The 13,957-nt window shown below is 45.9% G+C and overlaps 1 protein-coding gene across 1 annotated transcript in view; it reads left to right on the forward strand.

Moving 5' to 3' along the window:
• The first annotated feature begins 1,334 nt into the window (after positions 1-1,334).
• Positions 1,335-13,957, forward strand: part of EOGT (EGF domain specific O-linked N-acetylglucosamine transferase) — a 36,088-nt gene continuing 23,465 nt past the window's right edge. Inside the window, exons 1-6 of the mRNA XM_045077931.1 lie at positions 1,335-1,461; positions 4,094-4,317; positions 5,417-5,517; positions 6,171-6,279; positions 9,070-9,164; positions 9,517-9,621. Coding sequence (XP_044933866.1) covers positions 1,452-1,461; positions 4,094-4,317; positions 5,417-5,517; positions 6,171-6,279; positions 9,070-9,164; positions 9,517-9,621 — 644 coding nt within the window. The 5' untranslated portion in view covers positions 1,335-1,451. The remainder of the gene's footprint in view (positions 1,462-4,093; positions 4,318-5,416; positions 5,518-6,170; positions 6,280-9,069; positions 9,165-9,516; positions 9,622-13,957) is intronic.

Genomic DNA, 13,957 nt, shown 5'->3' on the forward strand with positions numbered 1-13,957 from the left:
GATGGGAAGCAGAGTCAGGTGTCCTCGCGTCCTCTAAGCGCCTTATCCCCGCCCCGCCGCCGCAGGGGGCCAGGCCAGCGCGGTGAGCCCGCGTCCCTCCCCCGCTCCGCGCCGGCGGCCGGCCCTGCGGCTCCCGCACTGCCTGCCGGCGGGCGAGCGCGCCCTGGAGCCGACGGAGCCCCGCCCCTCCCCGCCGCCCGGCGTCCGGCCGCGCGCGCCGAGCCGCGCGCCGAGCCCCGCTCCGGCCCCTGCCCCGGGCCAACCCCTCTGCCGGGCTCGGGCCCGCCTCCCGGCGCAGGCCGCCTCGGAGTCTCGGCGGCTTCCTGGCGCCCCCTGGCCCGGCTCCCGCGCCCGAGGTTTCCGGTGAGCGGCAGCAGCCGGTTATGACGCCTCGGTGCTCTGGAGCGGCGGCTGTCTCCTCCTCCTCCTCCGCAGCCCCGGCTCTCCCGGCTCCAGGTGGGACTCGCTGGGGGATCCGCGGAGCCCTCCGCCGCCGCCCTGCCGCGGCCGCCCGGCTGCGCGCGCCTCTCCCGCCGGCGCTCCCGGCGCGCCTGCCCCGCGGGCTGCAGCCTCTCCGCGGACTGCGCCGCGCCTTCCACCGCCTGCGGGCCGGGGAGGGGGGCGCTCGGCCCCTTCGCGCTGCCTGCAGCGGCGCGCGGGGCTCCCGGGAGCCCGCCGACCACGGGGAAGGATGCCCCTCTCCCCGTCCCGCGCCGCGTGGGTCGGTGTGCCAGACCCGGGCGAAGCCGCTCCCCCCGGCTCCTCCCCGGCGCCGGGGGACTGGGTGGAGGTGGGCGGGCGCAGGGTGCTGGGCGACGTGCGGGGACCTCGCGACCCCGGCGCAGCCCCGCGGGCGCCTGGGGTGAAGACCCCGAGCGCGGCGGGGTGGCTGCCGGAGCGCTGTCGCCGCCGCCGCCCCGCGTCCCTGACTGAGGTTCTGGCCACCCAGCTGGTGGACCTCCCCTCGGCATCTCGGACAGCCAAGCCCTTTCCGACCCCCTGCTTCAGCCTACCGTGAGACCCGTGGGCCCCGCGCGGGCGAGCGTTTGGGAGTCCTTGTGGGTCTCAGAACGCGTTCAACTTTTCATTTGTCCACTATCTTCTTTAAACTTCCCAAGATCTGAGGCACGGAGCCCTGCCCCATCTCACCCACTCTGGTCCCCGTCAGCCTCGGGCTCTCATCCTCTTTCAGGCTCTCCCTTTTTTTCCCCCTTTTCCCTCCTCCACCTTTTAGGCCTGAGGAAATCGGGGAGGGAATCCAGAAGGGGAAGGAGCAGGTTGCTTTGTGCTGAAGGGAAAGCAGCGCCGAGCTCCAGCTTCCATCTGCGAAAGAAGTGCACCCACCCATCCCTGGGGGAGCCTTGCAAGAGGACTGCGCACCCGAACCCGCTTTCTGCCAGGCCCCGGGGGGGCTGTGCTTTCATGCTCCAGCAGCTACCCCCTTCTAGCCTATGCAAGCAGGTACGTGCCCTTTGCAAAAGCCTGGTTTCTGGTCGGAGACTTCAGATTTTTCCCATGACTGAAGTGTTACTCCTTCTCCGTGGATCCGTGGGTTTAGTTTCAGCGAGAGCTCAGTCAAGGACAGTGGACTTGAAGAACTGAAGGTCAGGACTTAGTCATAACAATGACTTTATTACTGGAAAGAATGAGTCAAGAAAATAGGCCAGCCTGCCTGTTGGATGGATGGTCAGGCTGGAGGAGTAAAAAGGAAGGCTCAGCTAGCGTATGGTTCAGTGAGTAGGATTAATAGGATGAGAATTAGGAATGTTGTTCCATCTGGCAAAGAGTCTGATGGGGGGCTCGATCCCAGCACCCTGAGATCCTGACCTGAGCCGAAGGCAGAGGCTTTAACCCACTGAGCCACCCAGGCGCCCCCCTCTAGGAAGGTTTTATCCACAGAGTGTCCCTTTGGCCTGTAGCGGTTGATGGACCTAACCTTCTGCATACCATTAGAATCTAGTTTAAGTGAGTGTGGGGAGGGGCATCTGTAACTTTGCTTTTCGAAGTCTGCTGTTCACCAGGGAAAAGAAAGCACACTATGAGTCAGAATGTCTCACTAAGTGCCAGGTCTTGTGCTCAGAGGTTATCTCATTAAATTTTTTTCTCTCTTAATATTTCCTTTAATCCAAAAATATCACCTGAATGATAAAGTCTGCTTTGGCATCCTTTTAAGGTACTGTGTTTCATTTCTGGCAGAGTTCAGATACCTGAAGCATCACAACAGCTTCTGTGTGGTTCTGATAATTAAAGAAGTAAATGTTTCCATTAGGACACTATTACTATTAATGCATATTTTTAAATTTTGTAAGATCACCATCAACTCACTGTTGGGTGAGAGTCCTAACTGAAGTACGAATTCAGATCACCCTTCCAACAGGTAACAATATACTCTTCGGAGCCATGAAGAAGAGAAGCCATGATATTTACCACTCCGGAGGGGAACAGAATTCCTTTTCAGTGTCCACACTCTTGGTTATGAAGCCTCGGCCTTGGGACTTTAGGCTGGGTTAAACATAGCAGTTTATTTCTGAAGGCCCCATCTTCGTTAGACATAGTCGGTGAAGGCTGATTCTGAAAGCTGGTTTTTCCAACATGCCCCAGTGACTGCAGATCTTGCTGGGGAGTAGCTCATGTGGCATACGGTCCTATCCTTCGGTGGGAAGAACACCTTTTTTTTTTTTTCCCTAGAGCAAAATAATACTACTAAAGTGAACCGAGATTGGCACAATTCTTGTCTGGGATACATAGGAGAATTCTAATCCACAAAATTTAATCCTTATGGGGTGAATTAGACGCGCAGTAAGGTCCGCGATGATTATGATCTCTTTCACGTTGCTAAGGCAGGATGGGGATAGATCAATGGCACCGTCTCCAAGTTCTCTGAGTTGTCATTACTGTTATCATAGTTATTACAGTGTTATTACATAGTTATTACCAATGTTATTACACTCACTAGAAGGTGAGCTTTACAAGGGAAAGGAGTTTTGGGCTGCACGTTCATTGCCGCATCCTTTGTACTTAGAACAGTACCTGGCACGTAGAAGGAACCCATGTACAATTCTACTTATTTAGTTTTTTGTTTTGTTTTTTTGTTTTTTAGTAGGCCCATGGAGCCCAGCGGGGGGCTTGAACTCATGACCCTGAGATCAAGACTTGAGCTGAGATCAAGACACAGGCACTTAATGAACAGAGCCCCCCCCCAACCCCTCAGTGCCCCATGATTATCAGTTTTTATTCAGGAGATACATATCTACCCAGAGCTATTGCACGGTCTTTTCTTTCCTCCCCCTGGCATGATTTTCCTTCTCCTCACCATTCAGGTCTCCGCTCAAATAGTAGTTAACAACCTCTTCCTTTCCCCACCGTCCCACGTGGGTTTAAACATGTACTCAGTAAATGCTCATACAGCATTTAATATGCCAGGTACCTCTAAATATGTTACCAATATTTAAGTCACAATAGCCCTACGACAAAGGTTTATTATTATTTCCATTTACAGCTAGAAAAGCAGAAGCACAGCGAGGTTAAACAGCTCATGCAGCCAAGATCATACAGCCGAGAAACTGTAGCTAGATTCAAACCCAGGTGGCCTGGCTTCCGAGTTCATGTTCTGAACCACTGTGTTATATTGCCTGTCATATTACCTCCTTTATTTCTGGCATCAGTGATATGTGACTGGGGTCACATCAAGGCCTTTGCCCCATTTTTATAAATAAAGTTTTATTAGAATGCAACCTCCCCTGTTCTTTATGATGGGCTGTGGCTGTTTTCGTGGCAAGGGCACTGTTGAGTAGTTGCCTCTAAGATTGTACGGCCTCCAAAACCAAAAATATTCGCTCTCTCGCCCTTTAGTGAGAAAGTTTGAGAAAGAGTATAAGCTATATCAGAACAAGGGCCTGGTTTTGTTCGCCCCCTGTGTACCTGGCTCTTAACGCAGTGCCTGGAGCAGAACAGGTGCACGATAAATATTTGTGGAACAAAGGAGTGCTGTTCAGTGATGTAGCAAGGTTCCGTGGTCCTTATACTGAGCCCTTGATCCCTTTGACTTTTAAAGGATATGTCTTAACAAAAACCTTTTCAATATGATCTCTAGGTTTGGTGGTTGCTATGTTAAAGCTGCTTGTCCTTGGAATATTGCTTCATGGTGTTTCATTGAGTGGCCAAGATGAGGCTCCTCCCAAGGCTGATAGCATTCCAGGCGAACCTCTGTTCGACTATGCCAGTATCCGCTTGCCCGAGGAGCACATTCCCTTCTTTTTGCACAATAATAGGCATATTGCCACAGCCTGTAAGAAAGATTCATATTGTCCTTATAAGGTAGGTATTCATTTTTTCTTCTCTTACTTATTTTTAAAAGGATTTTGGCTCTGCTTTATGACCTGAACTTGGAGGTAACATTCTGTAAGGTGGCTATAAGACTTTGTTTGCATTTCGTCTAGTGCTTTCAAATGCCTAAACTTTGCTTTATATCCCATTTGCAAGATTGAGAGTTAAAATCTGAATCGCAACTAAAATTTTAAATCTCAGTCCCTCATGAAACACACTGTCAGCCAATACTATTTGTATACTCTATAAACAAAGGGAATTAGATTTTATCTGGCCAGGAATGTCTTGTTAAAAGTAACTAGAGAATTTCACACCTCTTTTTTTTCTTCAACTGCCCTTGAGAGGGTCTCTTAGCATTTAATTTTAGTAATAACACCTCCGCCCCTGTCTCCACATAATTATGGCAGTTACTCTGGCCTTCCTTCTGTTTTAGAGTTGTTGGGAAAGCCTCCAATTGGAGCCCATTAAGACGTCTCACGAGGTCTCAGAGATCAAAGCTGGGCCTTGTGAGAAACTTCCTTTCCCATGGTGCTGGTTCAGGAAGCATATGGGGAAGGAGACCCAGGAGTCAGACCAGTGTTGCTCCTGGGTCTCGCAGAAGAGCAGTGTCGGCCAACAGCCACGGCTGTGTCCAAGTCTTGTGGCGTTTCTGCCGCTCATGATTGATGAGTAAATTTGCTGATCCATTTAATTTCATGGTGATTATTTGATCATAGAAATTTCATTTTATGCGACCCTTTAGGGACTGATTTTAGGATCACTTTGCTCCCTGAGAAAGGCAGTTTCATTAAGCTCCTTCAGGAAATTCCAATTCAAGTGTTCTTTGGTAGTATATGGGAAGCCCATGCTTTTCGCTGGGGCCCAGACGCGGTGTGGGGGAGTGATGATTAAGGATTGTTGTGGTTGAGAACTTGGAGACTCTTATACTTAGGATTTATTCTAATTCCTTTTATCTCTTGAATATGTATTATAAGATGTGAGAATGAAAGTTCTATGAAGATTTTGTTTTCTTCATGGAAAAACCTGAAGAGTTCTTTCTAAATGTCAGAAGAAGAGAGACCAGTCTAAATGTACACATTTTGTGTTCTAGAAACACTTAGAAAATCTAAAATACTGCTGGGGTTATGAGAAATCCTGCAGACCAGAGTTCAGGTTTGGCTACCCTATCTGCACCTATGTCGACATGGGATGGTAAGCTTCTAGATGGACTCCTCTCCTCTTTAAATCATCTTTCTTTGTCCTGTCTGCCGATGCTCCACCTCCCAGCTGGACTCTTTGGTTTTAGATATTCATTCCTTTAGATATTAATTTGCTTACACAGTCATGAGTTCAAGTTGACTTGCCTCCCCACCCTCCTGCCACCCCGCACAGGAATATCTGTTATTTCCTCTGCCAGAGAGAGAAAACAATGTGGATCACCAGAAAGTATTTTCCCCCCCAAAATACAAAAAACATAACTCGGTGGTTTCCTCTTGATTCTGGAAGGGAGTGTGAAATACAATTAATATTTCCAATACCTGCAATGTTAGCATAGTAGAGAAAATACAGTAACTAGTAGCTCATTTTCTCTCCTTTTCTTCAGTGCCATATGACCATAACATCATACACTTCTGTTGTGTATTTTTAGCATAAGAAAGTAAGTCTATGAATAACTTATTTTGGTATTTTCTTGTAGCAAGGGAGTTATAGGAAGATTATGATGGTTAAAAAACTTAATGACAGACTTCTGGTAATTTAACCTTTAAAAAGGAAACTCAAGGCTCAGAAAAGGTAAAAAGAGAAAAATCATGGAATCTTTTTTTATTTTTTTTCTTTCTCCATGGAATCTTTTTGACTGCAAATAGGACAGATACCCTTGAATCTGCCCAGGACATATTCTGGAAACAGGCTGACTTTGGATATGCAGGAGAACGGCTAGAGGAACTGCTTGTGCTCTGCCAGCCTAAGGAAACGGTGGGTGTTTCCTTTCAAATACTCCGAGTGTTTAGATTATCGTGGAAAAACAAGATAGATGGCTCCAGGAGAAGGAGCTTTACTCAGGTGTTCGTTGGCTTTGACTTTTATTTAACTTTCTAAAATAAGTCCTTCTATTTCATTTGGAAACCGGCTCATCATTTTCACACATATAACCAAGATAATCCTACTATGGGGCTGTTGAAATATGACTAGGTTTAGAATTCCACCCCTCCCCCACATTATGCTAAAGAAGAGAAATTGATAAGCTGCATCTTTCCAAATTCCCTCACAAAGAGTTCAGGACAAATGATACATCACCGACCCACCCCCCCCACCCGCCGCACCTGTGGACCCCAGACCACTTTGTGTTCACTTAGGACTTTACAGTTTGCAAAAAGCTTTCCTCCAGCTAGGTAGCTTGATTTCTACAAGCCCTGCAGCAGATGGACAGGGTAGGTAGTACTGATAGCACTTGACCACAGAGGAAAACAGGCTCCTCAGAAGCATGAAGTGACTTTTCCAGGACCACACAGCTACTCGGTGGACTTGTCCATGTAGAATTGGGATACGGATCTTTTTCTGTGGCCTTCCAACCATAATGCATTGTGCACAGTGTGTAAGCCAAGCCCATTGCCAAGAGCCAGTTTTGGGCAGTCAGGAGAAGAGCAGGTTCCATCTACACTGTAGTGTTCAAAACCTGATTCTTAGAGCACCCAGCCTTTCTGTGTTTCAGTGTCTTTCCCCTTCAAGCCATGCCCTTGTCATAGCTTGTGGCTGGGAAGATCTGAGCTTATAAAAATGCTCATTCTGCTTGTAGAAATGCTCAATGTGGGACCTGGGTCCCAGTTTTTAAAGGTCCCTAGGATTGTAAGCACTTATTGTTAAGGCATCTTATCAGTCGGTGTTCTTGAATCCTGGTCTAGTCTCTGACGTCTTGGGGGGGCCTCTTATCTCCAGGCAATCGAGCAAATGAAAAACAAATTTTTTTCTTAATTCACTTTGATTAAGAAACTGAATATATGGGATGCCTGGGTGGCTCAGTTGGTTAAGCAGCTGCCTTTGGCTCAGGTCATGATCCTGGTGTCCTGGGATCGAGTCCCGTGTCGGGCTCTATGCTCAGGGGGGAGCCTGCTTCTTCCTCTGTCTGCCACTCTGTCTGCCTGTGCTCTCTCGCTCTCTCTCTCTCTCTGACAAATAAATAAAAATAAATTAAAAAATAAAAAAAGGAACTGAATATATGCTCTATAGTGCTTTTTTAAAAGTATTTTAATTTTATTTTTATGAGAGACAGAGCGAGAGAAAATGAGCTGGGGGGAGGGGTAGAGAGAGAAGCCGGCTCTCTGATGAGCAGGGAGCCCAATGCAGGACTTGATCCCAAGACCTCGGGATCATGACGTGAGTCAAAGGCAGCCGCTTGACCGACTGAGCCACCCAGGCGCCCACTCTATATAGTGCTTTTGGAGCTATCACATAATAGAACTTGAAGCAATTATAGGGAGCTATATGAACCCTGAAGGAGGGAGGTGTGGCTTTAGGCCGTACTGCTCCTGGGTGCCCTTACATACGTTTTTTTGTGTGTGTTGCATAGTCTGGCTGGAGTCCACCTGTTGATGTGGAAGGGGCAAGGGGAGAGCCACAGCCCCACCCTGCATACTTTGTCCAAGGCAGTATTTAGAATCTTTCCTGGCCAAGATCTACCTTCATAGATTTTGTGCAGTCAGAGCCTGATCCCTTACCAAGGACCGATTCCAAAACCCCATGCGGGTAAAGGTGAAGATCTTGTGTTCATTGGGAATTATGGGAAAACAATAAAATGGCATTTAAATCTATAAATAAAAGCCACAGCGGATAAAAGTTTTTGAAACTGTCCCTATTTTGGCACAAAGCACACTGGAAAAAAGAGAAGCAGGCTCTGGTAGTTGACTCTTAAGCTCTTTTATTTCAGTGATTTAAAAAACATCGCCCTCTTACTGCAGTGGAGACTGGGACTCCCAGAAGCTTTATGGTTTAGAGACAGCATGTCTTATTAAAATCGGCAAAGTGCCCTTCCAGTCTGTTTTAATGTCTCTTAACGTGTGCATTCTTCTTTGTTTCATTTGGCTTGGCTTTGAAAAATGCTTTTTCCACATTGCTATGGGGTTAGTGATGGCTCTGAGTGCTTTTTTTTTTTCTTTCTTTTTAAAGAAGACTGAACTGAACCACACAAAAAGACTTAAAGTTTGAGATGATATAAATAGAACACTTGCAGGTTCTTTGTAGTAACCTAAAAGTGTGCATACACACTGGCAAAACTAGGCTTGACCAGAGTCTGCTGGAGAGGGGAAAAACCCATCCACACAAGCAGACTTTCAGAAGCTATTCTCCTGATGAATCACTGAACTCTACCTCCAAAAGTAATAATACAGTCTATGTTAACTAATTGGATTTAAATAAAAATTTTAAACTTTTTTTTTTTTTAATTTGACAGAGAGAGAGGTCACAAGTAGGCAGACAAACAGACAGAGAGGAGGAAGCAGGCTCCCTACTGAGCAGAGAGCCCGATGTGGGACTCAATCCCAGGACCCTGAGATCATAATCCGAGCCAAAGGCAGAGGCTTAACCCACTGAGCCACCCAGGTGCCCCTAAATAAAAATTAAAAAAAAAAAAAAAAAAGAAGAAGCTGTTCTCATATTGTGTGATTCAACCTGAAGGTGGACATACTGTGAACTTGCCTGGCAAGTCTGAGAATGTCCTTGAAATGTTAGTATCCAGAGTTATTTCTTTCTTTTTGTTCCACCTCAATTCAGCATGACTCAAGTCTGGTGTGTTCCCGTTACCTTCAGTACTGCAGAGCAGCCAATCTCTATCTTGATTTAAGAAACATCAAGAGAAACCATGACAGGTATGGAAGTGGTTGATGTTTAAACCTAACAGAAATTCTGAAATATTTCCAGGTCCAAGGATAGACCTTGGATTTGCTTCATAATAAAATGGCGATGAGGTTGGAGAATGGGTAGAGGGTGCAAGATGTAGTCAGACCACAAGTGGATCATTGCAAAGCTGGATAATGGGTCCCTCGGGTTTCTGTACCATTCTGCTCCTTTTGTGTATGTTTGAAACATTCCCTTATAATCGAGTTAAATTCTTCCAACACACTGATTTTGGAAATCGGTAAGCCACCTTAGTTAACAGCCCATGTGCTTACGTAGTGATAAAATTTCTCAAACTCAGCTTAATATTTGGTCACCCACCAGATTTAAGGAAGATTTTCTCCAGAGTGGTGAAATCGGAGGACACTGTGCACTGGACACGCGAATGTTGACGTCTCAAGGTCAGCGCAAAAGCCCTCTGCAGTCTTGGTGAGATTATTATTTTTTTAAAACATGCTTCTAAAATATTTGCGTTTGTTTTTGGCACATTGGAAGGGATTTTGTTTTTTCTTTTCTTTTTTTTTTTTTTTAAAGACTTTATTTATTTGACAGAGAGATACAGAGAGAGCACAAGTAGGCAGAGCTGCAGGCAGAGGGGAGGGAGGGGCAGGCTCTCTGTTGAGCGGGGAGCCTGATGTGGTAGTCCATCCCGGGATGCTGGGATCATGACCTGAGCCAAAGGCAGCCGCCCAACCGACCGAGCCACCCAGGCACCCCAGAAAGGGATTTTGGAATGGAAAATTTTACTTATTTATGGAGAATTTGACATGAGCTTCAAGGAAGTGGTAGCTACAGAGTGACTCTATAAGTTGTATTTGAATTAAATGTGTATTTTAAAATAGGAGGAAGTGGGGTGCCTGGGTGGCTCAGTGGGTTAAACCCTCTGCCTTTGGCTTGGGTCAGATCTCAGGGTCCGGGGATCGAGCCCTGCATCGGGCTCTCTGCTCAGCATGGAGCCTGCTTCCCCCTCTCTCTCTGCCTGCCTCTCTGCCTACTTGTGATCTCTTGTCTGTCAAATAAATAAATAAAATCTTTTTTTAAAAAAAAAACGAGGAAGTATGATCTAGGAATAACTGATTGCTAATGAAAGAAAAAAAATCAGTTCAAAAATGAATTTTTATTAACTCCTTGTAATTGTACATGTGTTTTAGGAACACTTTTTTAAAAGAAATACACATTAGGGGCCCCCTGGGTGGCTCAGTTAGATAAGCTTCTGCCTTCGGCTCAGGTCATAATCTCAGGGTCCCGGGATGAACCCTGCCTTGGGCTCCACGAGCACCCCAGGCTCCTCTTCATAGTTGTAAACCCTACCCTGAGTTTCAACACCTCTGATCAACTTTTTTTTTTTTAAGATTTTATTTATTTATTTGACAGAGACAGAGATCACAAGCAGCCAGAGAGGCAGGCAGAGGGTGGTGGGGGAAGCAGGCTCCCTGCCTAGCAGAGAGCCCGATGCGGGGCTCGATCCCAGGACCCTGAGATCATGACCTGAGCTGAAAGCAGAGGCTTAACTTACCGAGCCACCCAGGTACCCCTCTGATCAGCTTTTTGAACTGTATATAAATTGGAGGATACATTTCGACTTAAAACATTTTTAATAATAAGCTAGTTCTGTGGTCCGATTTGTTATTTTTAGGAATTAAGAAATTAGGGTACTTAAAAAAAGCTTTTTTTTTTTAAAGATTTTATTTATTTATTTGACAGAGAGAAATCACAAGTAGATGGAGAGGCAGGCAGAGAGAGAGGGAAGCAGGCTCCCTGCTGAGCAGAGAGCCCGATGCGGGACTCGATCCCAGGACCCTGAGATCATGACCTGAGCTGAAGGCAGTGGCTTAACCCACTGAGCCACCCAGGCGCCCCTAAAAAAAGCTTTTTATTTTAAAAAGTTTTGGGCTTATAGAAATCTAAAAATAATACAAGGAGTTCCCCTTGAACCCTTCCCTCAGCTTCCTCTAATGATGACATCTTACGTAACCTTAGCACAATGGTCAAAACCAGGAAATTGACACTGGTACAGTATTATTAACTAAACACATTTAAATTTCACCAGTGTTTATGTGCACCCTTTTAAAATTTTTATCTTGGATACATAGTTGTATGAAACTTATTTCACATATCCACAGGCATGCAGGAACTACCACAATCAGGATACAGAACTGTTCTGTCATCCCAAAGATGTCCTGCTGTCCCCCTTTATTCAAAGCTGAGCACTCACTTCTAACCTGTGTGTCAGGTTTCCCATAGGTGATTCTCCAATAGCCAGAAATCTTACAATTCCACTCATTTCTGACACCATCTACCCAGAGACAGCATCAGATACCGCAGGTTAAGGGCTTGGTCCCAGAATTTAGACCCCAGTTGCAAGCCCTCGTGATCACCTGTGCTTCTGACCAATTGGCTATAGATTGGGCTCGATTCATCTGCTAGACTGGCTCAGATATCTTTCAGATACATTTTACTTACTAGTCTACCAGTTTATTGTGGAAGGATACAACTCAGAACAGCCAGATGGAATAGACGCCTAGAGCAAGGTAGGGGGAAGGGGTGCAGAGCTTCCATACCCTCTCCAGGCACCCCACTGTCTCTGTATTTCCATTTCATCTCCAACTCAGAAGCCCTCTGAGCCCTCTCCTTTTCAGTTTTTATGAAGGCTTCGTTACATAGGCATGATTGATTAAATCATTGACCATTACACAGGCAGGACTGATTAAATCACTGGACACTGGCAATTGATTCAAACTCCAGCCACTTTATTCCCCTAAAGTGTGGGGTGGGACCAAAAGCTCCAACCCTCTAGCACATGATTGGTTCTCCTGGCGACCAGTCCCCAATCTTAGGGAGTGCAAAAAGTGCCTCGTTAGCATAACAAAAGACACCTTTCAGGCTCCTATCACTTGGAAATTCCAAGGGTTTCAGGACCTCTCTGTGGGTAAAAGGGAAAGAAGACCCGAATATGTATTTATCTTATTATAAATGGCAATATCACAGGCCACATAGTATACTCTTATTCAATGTTAATGAGGTCAAACATTCAGGCTAAGCAGATCCTTCAGGATAATAATCTATCATACATCTATATGGCATTTTATAGTCTACGGTGTAATATCTTCCCTAACTTATGTTGAAGATCAAAATTCAGCTGACTAACTTTGAAGATCTAGCTGGCTCTATTCAGCAGTTCACAAATTGGTCAGTATCCCATCTAGCAAACAGAGAGGAGCTCCAGGAGCTGTACAAAATGGAACACTCTTCTTGGCAAAAGGGGGCAGAGACAAGGAAAGGAGAGATCACTTCATCTTCCTGTGGAGGATAGGGAGGGTCTCTGTGGCAGATAACATCATTGGTGCAGACCAGAAAATTATCGACTGGCTGGTTAAGACTACATTCCTAGAGAAGGTTGAAACTGTAATTAAGGTAAACAATTAAGCCTTGGTTTGGTGACACAGGCTTAGCATAAGTGACTCCATTTTGGGCCTGTTGTTTCTTTTTAACATTTAACAGAGTTTTGCAGTACGGAGTTCTTCCATTCTAATGGAACTTTTGATTCCTAGTACATTTCGATATCTGATTGCACATGGTGGAAGTTCTCTAAGGTGTATTTATTGCCGTGGAACAAATTACTCCAAGATATAACCAAGGGTAGAGTTTTATTCATTATCTGTTGGATAACAAACCACTCCAAAATTTAACAGCTGAAGACAACACACTTCATTATTACTCACAAAGTTTCTGATGGTCAGAATTTGGCGATCGTGTAGCTGAGTAGCCCTGACTCAGGAGCAGCTACCTACGAGGGCTGTAGCCATCTCTAGGCTCAACCCGGCCTGGGGATTCTGCTTCTAGGCTCACTTATGTTATCACTTTCAGTTTGTCTCTGGCTGTTTGCTAGAGGGGTCATCTTTTTGCCGCATGGGCCTCTCCTTTAGTGCTACTCACAGCATAGCTTCCCAGAGAGCGCACAAGCGTGCATGTGAGAGACAAGCACGTGCCCTGGGATGGAGGCTTCCCTCCTTGTATACACTAATCCCAGAAGTCCTGTGCCATCATTCCTGCCATGTTCTATTTGTTAGAAGTGAATCACTAAGCGCACCTTTAAGGGGAGGGAATTAATCTCAACCTCTTGAAGGGAGAAGTATCAAAGAATTTGTGGACATTATTTTGAAACCACCACAATAATTCAGCATTGTGTGTATTTTAAAGGGGTTTGTTTGATATTTGTTTTACATCAGCTGTGGTCTCAAAGGTGAAGAGTTACAGTCTTTAGGTCAACTCTAAATACCTCTTGGCACGTGCCAAGACCAAAGATTGTCTTCTTCTATATGGAGGGAAACTGCCATGTGGTCTCCAAAGACATTTTCTTTTTTCCCAATTATTTATTTATTTTTCTTTAAGATTTTATTTATTTGGCACAGAGAGACATACGGAGAGAGGGAACACAAGCAGGGGGAGTGGTAGAGGGAGAAGCAGGCTTCCTGGCAAGCAGGGAGCCCAATATGGGCCTCGATCCCAAGACCCTGGGATCATGACCTGAGCTGAAGACAGACGCTTAGTGACTGAGCCACCCTGGTGTTCTCCAAAGACATTTTCTGAGAAAAAGACTTTACTTTCCTCTGGCAAGCTTAGCTGTGTGCTGTCTTCCCAAGGTACTCAGTAACTTTTGGAATGTCATCTCTCTCAGCATCCAAGAGGTCGATCACAAGATCCCAGGAAGTCTTATTGCATCTTCCCACTTTAATGTTAGAGTATTTAGTCAAGTCTATGTGTA

Source organism: Mustela putorius, unplaced genomic scaffold (assembly GCF_011764305.1).
Source record: "Mustela putorius furo isolate JIRA1106 unplaced genomic scaffold, ASM1176430v1.1 tig00000095_pilon_pilon_pilon, whole genome shotgun sequence".
Classification (NCBI taxonomy): domain Eukaryota; kingdom Metazoa; phylum Chordata; class Mammalia; order Carnivora; family Mustelidae; genus Mustela; species Mustela putorius.